This window comes from Malania oleifera, chromosome 3 (assembly GCF_029873635.1).
Source record: "Malania oleifera isolate guangnan ecotype guangnan chromosome 3, ASM2987363v1, whole genome shotgun sequence".
NCBI classification, from domain to species: Eukaryota; Viridiplantae; Streptophyta; class Magnoliopsida; order Santalales; family Ximeniaceae; genus Malania; species Malania oleifera.
In genome coordinates, this window is record NC_080419.1 from 24,127,207 (window position 1) to 24,145,460 (window position 18,254).

The 18,254-nt window shown below is 33.8% G+C and overlaps 1 protein-coding gene across 1 annotated transcript; it reads left to right on the top strand.

Annotated features, from left to right (window-relative positions):
* Nucleotides 1-1,119: 1,119 nt before the first annotated feature.
* LOC131151212 (uncharacterized) lies at nucleotides 1,120-18,024 on the top strand. The gene is made up of 2 exons (XM_058102465.1): nucleotides 1,120-1,213; nucleotides 17,552-18,024. The coding sequence occupies exons 1-2, from the start codon at nucleotides 1,120-1,122 to the stop codon at nucleotides 18,022-18,024; spliced, it is 567 nt and encodes a 188-aa protein (XP_057958448.1).
* Nucleotides 18,025-18,254: the final 230 nt, after the last annotated feature.

Here is an 18,254-nt window from a genome sequence, read left to right on the forward strand (position 1 = left end):
TGTGGGAGATGGCATTCAATGTGGCTTTATGGGGGTGTCATAATTCCCTTGGTAGTTCGGGACAGGTGGAATAGGCTCATCGTACTTACAGACTTATGTTTGACTTAGCATGGTCGGCCAATCATTGCTAGGTCCCGCCTTCGGGCCGCACAACCCTGTCATGTGGTGGGTAAGACATGACAATAGCTAACCATCTATCTTGGGTAATAATTCAAGTATGAAATGATTTTATAATATGATTTCTCAGTACATAAATTTAGTATGTTATGCTATGTTACAATAAATCATGTTTTATTCAAATATGATACAATTGTTTATACTAGTTATGAATTATGTATTGTTTATATGTATATCAAAAAGTACTCATGTTGCTACACACTGATATTAGTTTATCTCCCTTACTGAGAGATGTCACACCCCAACATTACAAATATTTTAGGAAATCCAGGTAGGAGGGTGGATAGAGCCCCACAGCAGTAGAAGTGGTTTGAGCTACCCTGTCTGTAGGGTAAGTGGATGAGTTAGGGTCAAATGGATTTTTGGGTTAAGACCCTAGGAGTACTTTTTGGTCTTTTTGTGGATGACTGTATGTATATAACAGATTTGATATAACTCTTGTATGGTTTATGGTGTTTATGGCATGTATATGATTTAATGTTTTCCATTGCTTAGGTATCAGGGTTTTATGACAGGCATATCTCTGGTACCCATGGGTCCAGGTTGATTACGACTGTGACAGTTTAGCAGAATCATTATATATGTTATTACGTAATATATATGATAAAATAGGGAGGTCGTTACAATTTGGTATCAGAGCCTAGGTTACTAGGTTCTGTAGACTTTAGAGTGTAGCAGAAACAATACCAGAGTATAGGAAAAAGGATTTGAGGTTTTGTTCTACAGTTTAGAGGTAGGACTTCTATGGTGGTTTATGTGTGTTTCATGGGGTGACGATTTCAAGAAAGTCATAGTAAACTATTACCGGGTTGTGTTTCTGAAGTGTAGGACTAGATCTTGAATTAAGATAAGAATGTCAAGATAGAGGGATAATATAAGTTTTTGTTAGATATGTAAATTATGAGGATGAGGTCCCTAAGTTATGTTTATTGTCTTTTCAAGATGGACCCGGGAAGTGGCAGTGCTCATGTCAGTGGTAGTGAGGATGCAGGGCTCTCAGGGGCAGGTGGAGCTGATTCAGATGCAGTATTACGCAGTGTGACTTAGCAGGTCATGGTTGAGATTGCACGAAGCTCCAGAGAACAGGGAGGTCCATCTGCAGGCCATGGGTGCACAATAGAGAAATTTACCAACATGAACCCTCCGACATTTTCAGGAGGAGTTGATCTTACAGTCGCCGAAAATTAGATGTAGGAAATAAAGAAAGTTTTGGCAGTGCTGCAGTGCACGGAGGAGGGAAGGGTTTTATTTGCTACTTATAAACTGTCAGGAGAAGCTAAAAGATGGTGGACTGTCGTGAAATTATTGGAGGAACAAAGGGCGGTGCCTATAACTATGACTTGGTGTCGGTTTAAAGATTTGTTTTTCGACAGATATTTTTTGACCACTATCAGGGAGGTTAAAGTGGAGGAGTTCCTGAATCTGAAGTAGGGATTGTAAAGACCTGAAAAATTAAAATGATTGAAATAAAATAATAATAATAATAATAATAATAATAAATAAAATAATAAATGAACAGATAAAGGGAATAGTATGAAAACAAAATAATAATAATAATAATAATAATAAATGAAATTAGATTAATTATTAATTAACTAATTAATTAAATATTATTTAATTGAATTAATGAATTAATTAAACTTTATTTAATTGAATTAATTAAATTAAGTATAAGATATTTATATATATATATATATATGTTTATATAATAAGGTATAATGTTATAATATTATACTATAATATAATATATTTTATCATATATGCAACTGAAATCTGGATGCCAGAAGCATCTAGATTGATATTTTGATCTCCAAAAGGCCCCCCCCATTCTCTGAATTCTCTTGCGGCCGCTCCGTCTCCGTCTCTCTCATTCTCTCAATTTCTCGATGAGTTTGCGGCGGATAGGGAAACGAAAGGTGCCATTGGATTTTTGGTTCCGCTGCCGACATTTCTACTGGAGCAGATTTTTCATGGGAACGACTTAGGCACTGCTCCTAGGGAAAGGTAATTTTTTCCCATTTTCTCAATTTCTCTGTAAATATGCTGTTAAATCGACGATCAGACACCACCACGGGGTCCAAGTCATCGTTGTCATCATTTTGGCATAGGTAATTTTCTAATTGAGATTTTCTAGGCCCCACTCCAAAGCGAGAGTGAGATTTGGAAAATTTGGCAAATTTGTTAAATTTGCGGGTATAATTGTTAATTTAAAAATTATGACCCTAAAAAATATTTAAATAGTATTTTAATTAGGAATAATTACATGAAACTAGAAATTTTGATTTAGGGTCTAGGTGAGCGTCGCAGGTATTTTTTTGGAGTCCTTGTCGGTGTAGTTCGAGAATTCAGGTAAGGGGAAATTATATATTAAATCATATTTTATAAAATTAAAGGCATTAATTTATGTTATATTATATGTATGTTTTGGTGTGAATTATTAAAAAGTCAGCCATGAAATTTTTGTTTTCTAAGCCTAGAGTTGTCGATATAGTTATGTATATGTGAAAGTGAACAAATGAAAGTGAAAAAAATTTTCTAATGAATTAAATAAGAAATGAAATATATTTTGAGCATATAAATGTTAAATGTGGGTTGGCTTATTTTATAAGAAATATGTATGAATTTTACTATTAAATTGTGTGGCATGAGAATCTGTGCAAATTATATGTTAAATGTATGAGATGCAGGTTAAGTAAGTAAAACAATGAGAATAAAATATGATATAGACAATGTTGCCTATGTATGTTAAATGCAACCATGTAAACGTAGGACAGCTGAAAGACAGTCGTGTTAGCATATTCTAGCGCATTTCTATGTGAACTAACTATAGCAGATTCTAGCACATTTCTATGTGGACTGACAAATAATGGCTAAAGAGCAGCTGTAGTACGAATGAATGAAATGAAAATGTTATGAAATGAAATAACAATGAATGACAATGCAATAAAATGAAATATGAAATGTGAAATGTGAATGATACAAATGGGAAAGAGTCACTTAAAGTGAAACATAATGAAATGTTAAGTTATGAACATGAAAGAATGTGAATGATTGAATAAAGATAGAAAGAATGGTGTATTATGATATTGGAAATATGTACGTACGTAGAATATGTTATGAGTCGGTGAGGCATACCTTTCGCCTGAGGGCTTGCTGAGTAAGGCGAGTGCACTAGTAGCTACAGATGTGGCAGTAGCCGCATAACGTATTAGGGCAGAGGGAATCTACTTGTATGGGCAGGTAGATTTCCCTATCCTTAGGGCCTTTACCGGTAAACTATTATTGAACTGTGTGGGTACGAGATTAATCTTACACTTGAGGGCTTACTGAGTAAGGTGAGTGCTTTGGCAGGTTTTAATTGTGACCTTAGGGTTACCTAAGTATCAGAGCAGAGGGGTGCTACTTGTATGGGTGGGTAATTACCCATATCCTTGGGTAATCTCGTGGGTTAAATATTTGTGTGTGATTGTTTAGGTTCAGAAAACGATTTCAATGTTATATGATGATTTGTAAATGAAATAAAAATGATATCTTTTTTCCTTATGTTGGCCACACGCTATTTTAATATATTGTTTCTTCCCTTACTGAGATGTATCTCACCCGAATATGATTATTTCTTTTTTAGGACATCCTCGAGGTTAGGCTTAGAAAGCTCGAGGGTTTTTAGCCTTCTAAGGATTGTATAAAGAGAAAGGGTATATTTTTATATACTTTGGGGGAATGTAAATATTTATGTTTTAAGTTTTTATGTTTTAAGCCTGTTGAGAGCGGAATTGTTGTGAAAATATTGAAATGCTTTTGGAGATGTATGTATATGTGGAAATGCAGGTGTTGGATGGATACTTTGGATTATAGATAGAAATTAGTAAACTCTGGTATAATGTTGTATGGAGATTTTGTTTATGTTTTCCACTGCGTATGTTATGGATCATGATTTATCAAGGATTTTATCAAGTATAACGCGCCGGACTTGGGTTTAAGGGTTTGGGGCATTACGGGGATAATAGTCAGTCCAGCAGTACACGGAGAGGTTTATAGAATTGTCCCACATCGTCTCGTACATCATACCTGATGAGGCAAAGAAGGCAAGACTATAACAACCTCAAAATTCTTGCCATTATATATATATATATATATATATATATGTGTGCGTGTGTGTATCTACATCCATACCTAAGTAGCGGGAACACATATTATATAACCATTCACATATATATACTATACAATACCAGAATCCAGTACATAAAGACCATAGCCATACAAAAATACACCCCCCGGCATCATCTACTCAAAAATATACACAACTCTGTCAAAAACTCACCCTATAACCAGGGTAATCAAACTACTCTCTATCCGCGAGTCTGATCTGCTCGCCTAGCTGGCTCACTTGAAAAATGTTAAGAGTAATGGGGTGAGTCGACGCTCAGTAAGTGGAAATATGCTATTACTAGTGTGTAACAACTAAGTCAAGGATACTTTTAACTTTTAAATAATAACTGAACTATAATACAACAAATAATCTGTAAAGCATGTCTTTCTTTCTCAATTTAAAACATACCGTATCGTCTGTATTTTTCTACTTTTCATACTGATAATATCATACTATACTTATTATATACTGTAAAACTGTATACATATACATAACTGTGTTTTATCCCTGGGACTCTGTACGTCATGATTTGACCCCTCATGACATTGTTGTGCAGCCCATAGGCAGGATTTCATCTGGTCGGCCCTCCAGATAAGTCAATATACTCTACACTACCTCAGCCCGACCAAACTGCATCCGCTCCTAAGCTTGGGATTGGCTACTACCTCGTTAAACTGGCCCCCTCCACCTAGTGAACTGGGGAGCTGCATACTCTCTAAGCATGGCTGATGGTACCCACACACTATCAGAGATATGTGGTTGCACTCTATCTGTATCTAGCAACGGTACCGTGCTCTGTATTCTAAATCTATACTGTATCTGTCTGTAATCTTTTCACAGGGATCTAATACTATTTACATATATACATATATACTCTCTTTTACTGTTTTCTTCATGATTCCAAAATTACCATAATGCTATCTTTCTGTAATGTAAATACTATAATTTCTGTATACTATATCTGTAGCATCTTGATGCTATCTCTGTATTTCTATCTGTATACTCTGTCTATATACTCTGACTGTATACTCTGTATGTTATGGTAATAGGAAACATGACATACCATAACTCTGTATATACTGTTCTGTATAAAACTGTGATATAATATTGATCTGAATAAAATTGTATACATGTATATGTATATATATGTCTGTTTCATGAAACTATTCATATAAAAACTGTATATGCATGTAAATTTCTCTATATACACTCTGTGTATATAAATTTATATCTATATATTCTGTGTAATCTCATATACTGGAAAAACTATATAAACTGTATATACTGTCTATATCTGTGTATTCAGTATAGTATGATACTTTATAAAAGTTATGTAAATTCCTTCATCACATGAAAATCTACTCAGGCCACACAAGCATTTAAATTCATATTCTATAAATACTATATATTAAACTGGTATAAATATGTGTTCATGAAATCTCTAATAGCATTATGAAAACTCCTAGCATAGCATATTTTCCTTATCTTAACTTTGAAAAACCCCTGTAAAATTCTAGCTCTATACCCGCAGGGTTTTAGTTCAACATCCTAAAAACACAATCCCCCAGAACAAAACATCAGTATTTTCTTACCCTACAACATTTCTTATAACTGAGGGAAAGATAAATACTGAATAAAATGCCTTAGCCTGAGATTGGGACGAAATCCAACCTAACTTTTCCAACGATCAGCTCCGACAGATTTGCAAAAAATTTCGCCAGGAGCGTCGTGGTAGCCTCAGATCTTCGATCCGGCGAGAAACAGGCCCGAAAACGAAGAGAGAAGTGAGAGAGGGTCGTACAGAGAGAGAAAGGGACGCTGAAAGTGAATAAAAATCCTGGTTTTCCACTATTTATACTACCAGATTCGTCGATGAGACACGTCACCTTGTCGACAAGTCCTTCATTAAATTCGTTGACGAAACCCTGTATTCATCGACGAAATTCAGAGCAACCCATATCCATCTCTCGGTATTTTCTCATCAACGAAACCCTGTATTCGTCGACGAATTTTCTTATGCACTTATTGACAAAACCCGGTATTCGTCGATGAAGTCTATTGCCTCCTTCTATTCCTGTTTCCATTTTCCTCTCTCTTTAATATTTAAATATCAGTATTTTCTGGGCTGTTACAAAGACAGTCTAAAAGAGGTCTGAGGCGAGAAATTTATAAGTGGGTAGCAGTGTTGAAAGTGCAAGACTTTGTCAAGTTGGTAGATAGAGCAAATATGGCTGAGACCAGTAAGCGGATGGGTACAGAGGAACAGGGATAGAAGAGGAGGTCTACTCCTTCAAGCTATTAATAGGGATCTAGTCAGAGCTAGTGGAGGAGAGGTAATTATGGCAGAGGAAAGAGACAGGAGATGAGAGGTCGTGAGACTCAAGATATGCAGGTCTACTTAGTTTTTTAGACGTGTGGAAAGAGACACTTGGGAGAGTGTCGAGTAGGGAGAGGTGTTTGTTATCGCTGCGATGTACCGGGACATTTAGTATAAGATTTCCCTACACCATCTGGTATCGCACCTGTTCCTATACTGCACCGAGGAGGTTATCAAGCGCCTAGTAGAGGCCAACAAAGGAATGTAGCCCCGGTGAGGGTTTATGCTTTGACGTTGGGAGACGCGGAGGCCGCAAACAACGTTGTGACAGGTACCTTTACTGCTTTATCATATCAAGCTATTGTTTTATTTGATACAGGTGCCCCCCACTCTTTTACGTTTGCAGGGTATGTTAAATTGGCTGATGTTGAGATACAGTTATTAGATGTTGAACTGTTAGTAGCAACACCGACAGGCTATAATGGGGTGAGACACTTCTCAGTAAGACGAGCTATATTATAATCAGTGTGTAGTTAGCATGAGTTCTCGTGTGAATATAAAATTTCATCATTTAACTGTATATGATAATGGCATTTTAAAAACTGTACTACACTGTATATTAGAAAATACATAATTTCCGAATGATAAACTGTCTGCTCAATATAGCCCATTTATAGTAAATTTGCCTATATATGCATAAAAGGCACAACCTGTACTGCCAAAGTAGCGTCGTCAGGCTATTATATACTCATACAACATGCTTCCCCCCATGACAGGTTGTGCGGCTCGAAGGCTGGACTCAAACTCATAGCCAGCGGTTCCACAATTGAGTCAAAATTAACATAGTAAGTACGATTGTGCCTACCTATGGTCATCCAGATTTGCCTCGGATGGGGCTCCCCGGCAAAACCTCAGAATAGTACTGCGACCCAGGTCTCGAATCAAATTTTTACATCACACTTCCATGCCCATGTGATTGCACTCACTCCCCATATATAGCTACGGTACCGTGATCACAATATCACAAATCGCATATCCACAGGGTTCTAGAATCATATATGGCAATTTACATAATAAAACTATATTATATCTCATTTCTTAATAAACACGTTATTCTATAAAAACCCGGCCCCCAGCCGTTATATCACTTCTGGCCCCCGACCGTTATATCAATCTCGACATATAGCCGTCACAACATATTGTATAATACCATTGAAAAACTTCTGTTCATATATGCCATTTAAACCATTCTCATGTAATACAAATTTTCATATGATAAATCATAATTATTTCATCAACTGAAACACGTCTTATCATACTAAATATCGGCTTAGATAAAAATACGAGTTTAATTATCTCCACAAATTTTATTTAATTAGAATATATACGTATATAAGAAAACAGAGATAATAAACCCTACTTACTTTGATCATTTATAAAACACCTATAATAATTTGAAATGAACAATTTCAATCGATCAAAATATTCAGCAAATCTAGTACTTTAATCCAGTAATCTCGTATTTAAATTTGATCGGTTAATTTCAAAAATAATATTTATTAACCAAACCCTAGGCTCGAAAACCTCAGTTTGAACAGTTGGATTAGAAAATAAAAGCCATAATCAGTTGCATATAAACATATACTGCATTTTAATCGGTCCACATCTCAAAAATAGCTGACATAATATAATCCCCTTACCTGTTTTCCTAAAAACGACCCGAAACGAATGAAAACCTGAAACCCTAGCTTCCTGAACCGGCTGAACAACGAAATCCTATGAACCGGGAGAAGGGAGAGAGAACCGAGGAGCACTAGCGGAGAGTTCTCGAGGCTAGAGAGAGAGAGAGAGAATCAAAAGCCTAATTTTATAGAGAGAGAGAGAGAGAGAGAGAGAGAGAGAGAGAGTTGAAAGTTATGAAATAAAACACATAACTTAACTCTTAAGTAAATAGACCCGCACTTGAGCTTCAGAAAATCGGCGCCGGTTTGGCAGCTGACTCTCCCAGTTGGTTGAAACCAGCGACGGTTTTCTCACCCTTTAGAAACTGGCGACGGTTTGGGCCCCGCCACACCAACCTCCTTCTTTTTCTTTTGTTTTCCTTTATTTCCCTCTTTTATATTTATTTCCTTTTATTTTCTCGGTTTGGGTTTCTACATTCATTATATTTAATATTTTCTTGGGAGCAAAAATATTGTTGTGTATCTTATATTCATTGATTGAATAAAATACTTGAGAAAAGTTTTTCTCAAACTAAAATCTTTGAGATTTCAAAACTATATTTTCATTCAAAGATTTGGTATTTGGTTATTGCAAAAACTATCTGATTACAAATTCTAAGAGCTTCTAAATACATATTTTTGAGGAATAATTTTCTAAAATATTGTTTAAATCTTTGTGATATTCAAGGTCATATTTTTTTTTTATTCAAGGATTTAATCTTACAAGTTATTTGATAGCAAGAACTTAGATCTGCATATTATTCAAAACTATTTTTCTAAAGATCTTATTTGTTATTCTTGCATAAAGCGAGTTGAAATCAAACCCTAAGATCTCTAAAGTTTTTATTTTTAAGAAATTATTTTTGGAAGATATTAATTAAAAAAATAAATTTTGGAAGCATCACATTACTCATATAACGATCTGTTAGAATTTGTGTGATTCCAAGACGGAGGGTGAATTGGGTTTTAAAACATTTTTCGCTAATTAAACAATTACGCCGATTCACCACAGTTCATATCTCATTCAATATTGAAAATGTGTACGTACAACAATTAAGTTATCAGTGTGTGCATATATACACGTGTGCTGCACATCTCATTTAAATTAGTTTTGTGTGCATGCAAGTTGGTTATAACAAAACGTGTATATGCATACACATACTAAAATTTAAGTGCGGGAATTTAAATAAGATAGAGAGAGAATGACACACAGATTTGTTAATGAGGTTCGACTAATACGCTTACGTCCCTGCCTTGGGCATACCCCCCAAAGATTCCACTAAACCTACTCACTTAACCTGGCGGAGCAGAAGCCGTTTACATCCTCTCCTTACGGGATGAGAAAAACCCTAGCTCAATTACTAGGCTGAGCCGAACTAGTATCACTTACGGGGCTGAAAGTCCCTAGTTCAATTCTGGGCTGAACCGAACCGGTCTCATTTACGGGGCTGAGACTCCCTAGTTCAATTAACGGGCTGAACCCAACTAGTACATTAAACCATTTTTCTACATGAATATGCTTCTGAAAAATACAAGCAGAAATGTATACAATAAAGCTCAATACATGCACTCTAATATGATATGAGTTATGCTTAGCAGAGTAAGGGTGCCTTTCAAATACATTTGAACCCTAACAACAACATTCTCTCAAAAACATATTTCAATACAAAGTAGAAGAACCTAAGGTTTTGCTCTAAAATAATTTTTGCAAAAACAATGTATATATGCTCTTTGATGTGAAGTGAATAAGCCATGAAAACTTCAAAGATCAAAATAAATTAAATATTTATCCAACAAAGATTAGCAATAAAAAGTATTGAAGAAATTAGGATTTATGCTTAAAAGATATTTTTGCAATCAACACAATCAAAAATAAATTACCCAAATAAAATGCTCTCTTGTAGAAAATATTCAATGAATGAAAGAAAGAGAGTTGGGAGAGTACAAGGATTTTTGCGCTAAATAAAAGAGTTTTGCAACGAAAAAATAGTTTTGGGGAACTTTGATTAAGAAATAATTTAAGAGGTTTTTAAAGTTAATCAAAGTTGCTAATCTGGAGTAATGAGGGGGTATTTATAGATTTTCTAAAAATTATGACCGTTGGGGACACGCTCGGTATTTTGAAAAAGATTAATTAAAAATTAATGACGTTTAAGCCCTTAAAAAATTTCCAACTCGAGAAGTTTCAGGTGGCTGAACTTTATATCCTATTTAATATTGAAAACGTATATGTACAACAACTAAGTTATCAGTGTGTGCATACATACACATGTGCTGCATATCTCATTTAAATTAGTTTTGTGTGCATGCAAGATGGTTATAACAAAATGTGTACAAACATACACATACTGAAATTTAAGTTCGGGAATTTAAATAAGATAGAGAGAGAATGACACACAGATTTGTTAACGAGGTTCGGCAAATATGTCTACGTCCCCACCTTGGGCATACCCCCTAAGGATTCCACTAAACCTGCTCACTTAATCGAGCGGAGTAGAAGTCGTTTACATCCTCTCCTTACGGGGCGAGGAAAATCTCAGCTCAATTACTAGGTTGAGTCGAACTAGTCTCACTTACGGGGCTGAGACTCCCCAATTCAATTCCGGGCTGAACCAAACTTGTCTCTTTTACGGGGTTGAGACTCCCCAATTCAATTAACAGGTTGAATCCAACCAGTATATTAAAACAATTTTTCTACATGAACATGCTTCTGAAAAATACAAGTAAAAATGTACACAATAAAGCTCAATACATGCACTTTAATATGATATGAGTTATGCTCAGTAGAGTAAGGGTGCCTTTCAAACACATTTGAACCCTAACAACAACATTCCCCCAAAAACATATTTTAATACAAAGTAGAAGAACCTAGGGTTTTGCTCTAAAATAATTTTTGCAAAAATAATGTATATATGCTCTTTGATGTGAAGTGAATAAGCCATGAAAACTTAAAATATCAAAATAAATTAAATATTTCTCCAACAAAGATTGGCAATTAAAAGTATTGAAGAAATTAGGATTTATGCTTAAAAGATGTTTTTGCAATCAACACAATCAAAAATAAATTACCCAAACAAAATGCTCTCTTGTAGAAAATATTCAATGAATGAAAGAAAGAGAGTTGGGAGAGTACAAAGATTTTTGCCCCAAATAAAAGAGTTTTGCAATGAAAAAATAGTTTAGGGGAACTTTGATTAAGAAATAATTTGAGAGATTTTTAAAGTTAATCAAAGTTGCTAATCTGGAGTAATGGGGGGGTATTTATAGATTTTATAAAAATTATGATCGTTGGGGACATTCTCGGTATTTTAGAAAAGATTAATTAAAAATTAATGATGTTTAAGCCCTTAAAAAATATCCAACCCGAGAAGTTTTGGATGGCTGAACTTTAGTTCGATCGCCCGAATAGACTCAACTAAAAAAGCCATTTTAAGGAGTTCGGTACGCCGAGTCTAGGTTCGGTAGGCTGAACAAAAGTCAGAAACATTTGGCGCGCGGTTCAGGTGCCCAACTCAAAGTTCGATTAACCGAACTGACCAATTCGGTCACCCAAGCCTATTTTGAACATAATCGTTTGAGCGTATGGATTGTTGAAAGGGAATCTGACACAAGTTCGGGTGCCCGAGAGAGATACGCTCAAAAGTGGTTCAGGCGCCCGAATATGTTGACTTGTTCGGTCGCCCAAGCCGTTTTACACGGCTTGACCAAACCCTCTCAATATTTTCAATTAAGTTCATTTTTTAGCCAATTTAATTTCCTAAATATAAGAAGTGATGTTGGAGACTTTTTAGTGCATATGTCTTGGGACCTAAGGTCTTTTCAAGTATGCCCAAAAACCTGCCGTCGGTCGACCGACCTAAGGTCATTCGGTCCCTATGGTCAATCTACGGCATTTCTGAGCATTCAAAACATATCATGCTGACGCATGCAATATTACAGACCAAAGATATAAAAATTAAATGCAATACAAATTAAAATCAAAATGTCTTCTTCTCTTGCTCTTTATTTTCAATGGAATTCGCCAGGAGAGTGTGAGTTTTATGTCCCTACTGGTTTCTATTTTGCGGTATCTTATGTTTGTGTTGAAATGACAACCTATTCAAACACTAAACGCATACAAAAGATACTGGTGGTTTGCGAGCGGTAAATTAGGTTGATTAATAAAATCACTCATAAGGTTGATTAATTGAAAAATATCAAGGTAGTTGTAAGTAGCTTGCAAATTTGTAATTGATAGTTTTCAAAATTAGAATGTGAAAGACTTAATTTTTTAAAATACCTAATTCACCCCGCCTCTTGGGATAACACCGGAATTCACAAGTGTTCAAATTCTCATATCTTATAAAATAAAGTATTTAAACTTTACTCAAACTTTACATTTTAGGGGCTGTTTGGTATCATTGTCAAAAATTGGAGAAACGAAGATTAGAAACAAAAATAAAAAACCAAAAACAGAAACTAAAAACTAGAAATCAGTAACTTATTTGATTAACATTTATAAAATTAATACAAATTAAAAATTTCATTAAAAAAATTCTCATTTTCATCTTAAAATCAAAATATTATAAAAACATGATTAAAATAATAAAATTACAAACAGTACACTTTAAAAAAATTACTATAAGAAAAATAAAATTTATTATAATTATTTCACTTAATTGTTCTACTTTAAAATTTTACTTACAATAAAAATTTTATTAGAAATGAGAATTGAAAAATAGTAAAACTATTTTGTAATTGAATTTATTATTATTTTCTAAAATTTATATGTATTTTTATTTTAATTATTTTAAATTTATATGATCATTTAATTTTTATTTTAATTTAAAAGTGTCTAAAATGAATAATTTAATTCAAAAAAACTATTCTGGATATTAAAATTTTTGACAACAGGTTGCCAAAACAACTTAATATCATAAGATCTGGTTTTCAATTTTTTTGACAAACAACTGAAAACTAGTAACAAAAACAAAAAGCTAACAACGACAACAAATACATTTTTCAAATATATTTTTTCACCATGGAGAAACAGAAATAAAAAACAGAAAACAATAATGATATCAAACAAACCCTTAAATTCTCAAGCAATATTAGTATGGTTCATTTCTGTATTCTATTTTCATAAATTTATTTTACACTTGAATTGGTCCGCCAAAAGTAAATTTATATCATATGCACATGTCCATAACATCTTTAAATTTTTATGAACTACATACAGTTTTTATAAATATTATGTTTTTCATATAAATTTATCAATATTTCCCAATTCTGTTGAACAGACAATGTAATAATGTGCTAAATTCTGATAAAATTGTTTAAACTAATTACTAAAATGCATATGTATGTATATATGATTTATGATGAAATGTTAAGCAATTTAGGAAAGTATTGGATTCTAGTAATAGTAATAAGCACCTATATCTATTCAGGACTCATGAAAGAATGCATAATAGATTGTTGAATTAACACATTTATTTTAATTTTTATATTTTTGGTTTTGATTCTACTTATTCTAATAATGTTTGTAGATATGATGTTTTGGGTCTTTTAGAAGAGCCATATTTTGCATTTTATGAGTTAATGTGGTTGATAAATATAATATTTCTTTTATCGACTATTTTCAAAGCCTTAGTTATATTGTGTTAGCAATGTAAAATTAAAAATTATGAAGTACTTATTATGTTACATCGTATTATTACATTATTATTATTATTATTTTGGTAAGAAATCAACTAATTTAATATGTTTAACTTAAAATATACTACCATAAGTAATGTTTTTAATGCAACATATGTTATCATGTTTGACAAAACTGACGCATATTATCTCCTCCATCTTTTATTTTCTCTTCTACTATGCCTTTAAACAAGTTAAATGGCCATCTAACTCAACTTGCTCAATAATCAAACAGGCCAAAATTAAATCGGTTTAAACCGCATCCTCAACAATTCAACATAGAATCAAACGGATAAATTTTAGGCCCAATTGACCCATGAACAAGCCTAGTGGCCGGAGGTTCAAGACAACAACTATCTCCTATTATTATTATTATTATTATATTTATTATTGAGTGAAATGATAAATTAATCTTGTGCTTATTAAATTTACTAAATCTATTATAGTATTTAGAACAATTAAAGACTTGTACTTATTAATTTATTTAATTAAAGTTGTCATCTAAACAATTTAATGGTGTCTATGAATTGAATGGTAGGAATTAAACAAAGACTCTTCCACTCTGTGGATTAGTGATTGACTCATTAAGTTAGGGCACATAAATTATATTTTATTTTTGGATTATTTTATGTTAACTTTGCACTTGAAACCATAATAACAAGCTATAATCACTTCACTGACACATACAAGTCACGCTTAATGCGTTGATTAATAGCGTAATTAAGCACTAAAACAGATTTTCCTTAATTAAATTTCTGTTAATTAATCATATAAGGGTTAACTTATAATTTTACTCTTAATTTACTACTCTATTGCTACTGCTATAATATTATTGTTTTATTATTATTATTATTATTATTACATAGGAACTTCAGCCACCAACAAGCCCTTTGGACCCCCTAGTACGGCACTAAACTTACGAATTAGCGTCCTCCGCCCCCATTTAGCATCCAAAAGAGGAATTTCCAAATTATGTTATTTTTTTCTATATCTGCATTGATGTGCATTTTTCTCTATTAAACACTCCTTATATTAAAAAGTATTCAACATGAAAGTTATGAGATTTTCTCTTAGCTTTCTTTTGATACTAAGAAATCTAATTTGAAGTTGTATAAAAAAATTTATGATCAAAATACTGAAGGGGAGTCAAAGCTGTCAGGCGACTGAAGATTAAATTCACATGCGCACAACACATCCACACAGGAATCATGCATCTCATACTTCGTCTTCCAATGTTCTCAATATGTGGCACACATAGATCAATTGCGTACATATACTACATGGCACATACAGACACCTACATACTTCTTATCTACACGTGGCCCACACAGGCACCACTATCCACACAAGGTATATAACATGGCTCACATAGGTGCCACCATCCACACAGAATATAATGTGGCCCACACAGGATATAATGTGGCCCACACAGGGCACATATAGACACCTACATACTTCTTATCTACACGTGGCCCACACAAGCACCACTATCCACACAAGGTATATAACATGGCTCACATAGGCGCCATCATCCACACAGGATATAATGTGGCCCACACAGGCACCACTTCGGCTTCCGCGACACGTGACTCACACAGGCACCACTATTCACTAGTATCCAATCCTCACGACCTACCTATCGTACATCAGTAGAACAAGTTTCTCAGGCCTGCCAATGTCCTACCCCTTATAAATGACAATATGATGAACTTCTAGGCCTGCCAACGTCATATCATGATTTATATTTAGGCAATATAACAACCTCCTCATGCCAACGTTATATTGTGATGTATACGAATAACCACACCAGGCAATTCACACATACGCATCAATGCATTTTCACACAAGAATTCAACATATCAATACATTTCTACACAAGAATCTAACACATCAATACATTTCCATACAGTAATCCAACAGACTAATACATTTCCACATAAGAGTCAAACATAACAATTCATTCATCATATCATAATCATTACAAACATCCCCATATGCAAGCCCAAATACCACAGTAATTCATATGCAATTTATAAGGAAAAATTGTTCTTATGCCACACAATTTTAATATCGTATGCAATTATTCCAAATATAAACCTTAAACAAAATCACCATTTTCCAGTACTCAGACTATTCTGAAAATCATATAGATAAATACGAGGTTTCATATACTCGTAAATAACCAGTTCACCTTAATAAGATACTGATATAATTTTATTCCCCCTTACTTGACCCTCGAAAATAAACCCGTAGGGACCTTACATTGCTCCTACGGCATCCGTGTAAAAGCTTTTGTATCCATAAATTCCAAACCAATCATTTCAATCCCGTAACACTTCTTAATAATATTCTTTAACCTATTTCCCTCGAATAATCATTAAAACCCAAAAATACAACCTTACCCTGATTTTGGAGCTATGCCCCAGAACCTCAAACCAAAATTCCACTTCGCTAGATTTGTAGAGAGTTGTTCCAAGAATCCTGTGGTGGTTCCTGATTATTAATTTGACTTGAGATTTAAGAAAAATTGGGTAAGAGTGAGAATTTGCCTTACCCTAGGAGATATGCCTACGTCGCTCCTACAACAAATCTACTCCGGTAGAATTGTTGGTACCGAAGAATGGAGCCCAGTGGTATTTTTCGATTTTTAATCGGCCAAATATTTACCGAGAAATTAAGGAGAGAGAGTGAAGTGGATGGAGGAGTGAGAGAGAGAGAGTGGATGCAGCTGGGGGAGTCTCTGTTCTATTCACAGGAAAGAAAAAAAACCTTCAAGCTTCAGGAAACATTGGTTTATATATTTATATATATACATATATATATATATATATATATATATATATATATATATATATCACTTATCCTCATATATGCATTTAAGCATATATATATATATATACACACATAACCCTCTCAGATTTCTTAATTTAATTAATTTTCTTAATAATAATTAATTAATTAATTAATTAATAATCAATATTTTATTTTATTTTTTGGTCGTTACACATTTTGAGTTGGGTGAATAATTATATTTAAGCATGCATGGGCTGCTGAATCATTGTTTATGGGTAATATTTTGCTTGGTCTGTTTTCAATCAATGTTTACATTATGGTCAGCATGCTGTCACCAAAGTGATCTCATTGAGAAAGGTCATAAACATTGAATTGAATTATGTTTTTGCGAAAAATATTACATAATGGTTATTTGATTATTACGGTTGGCCCAAAGATGCACCAACTTTCAAGTAATCATAAAATTAATCAATGTAATTGATAGAATGGTAGCGAGATTGGAATGGATGCCCAAAGGTGATAGACCAATCAAACTTTAAAGGGTTATCAATTATGCCTAAGTGGGTGAAAATCACCATTAGATGTGAATGTTAGTATATTGCATTAGTTAATCCAAAGATTGAACACAATATTACTAATGAAAGTGTTTTTACTCAAAGCATGAATGTTGTGATCACTTTATCATAGTGTCTATTCCTGTTTCACTTCATTTGCTAGCTTCTTCTATTTCGATCTTCAATGGAACAAATTTCTCTAATTGGAACAAACAGATTCAGTTTCTCCTTGGTGTTTTAGATCTTGACTTATCTCTGCGAATTGATAAACCTGCTGCTATTACTGAAACAAGTAGTTTGGAGCAGCAAGCTTTGTCTAGGTCATGGGAAAGATCGAACAGATTAAGCATTATGTTTATGCGAATGTGTATTGCAAATAACATTAAATCAATGCTTCCTCAACTTGAAAATGCAAAGGAATATCTTAAGGCTATGAAAGATCGGTTTCCTTCAGCAGACAAGTCCTTTGCAAGGAGATTAATGGTTGAACTTACCACCATGAAGTTTGATGGTAGCAAAGGAATGAATGAACAAGTCCTTGAAATGGCTAATCTAGCTGCTAGATTGAAATCACTGGGCATGAATGTTGATGAAAGTTTCCTTGTTCAGTTTATTCTGAATTCTTTGCCTTCTTAGTATGGGTCATTTCAAATTCACTATAACACTATTAAAGAGAAGTGGAATGTGAATGAATTGGCAAGTATGTTAACTCAAGAAGAGGTAAGGCTTAAACAACAAGGACAACATTCAATCAATGTTATGAGTCATGGAGCTAGAAGTAAAGAAAAGAATTATATGGAAATGTATGGAACTTGAGTATCGTATGAATTGGAATGGATTTTGTGGAAATACTAGAACTGTATGGA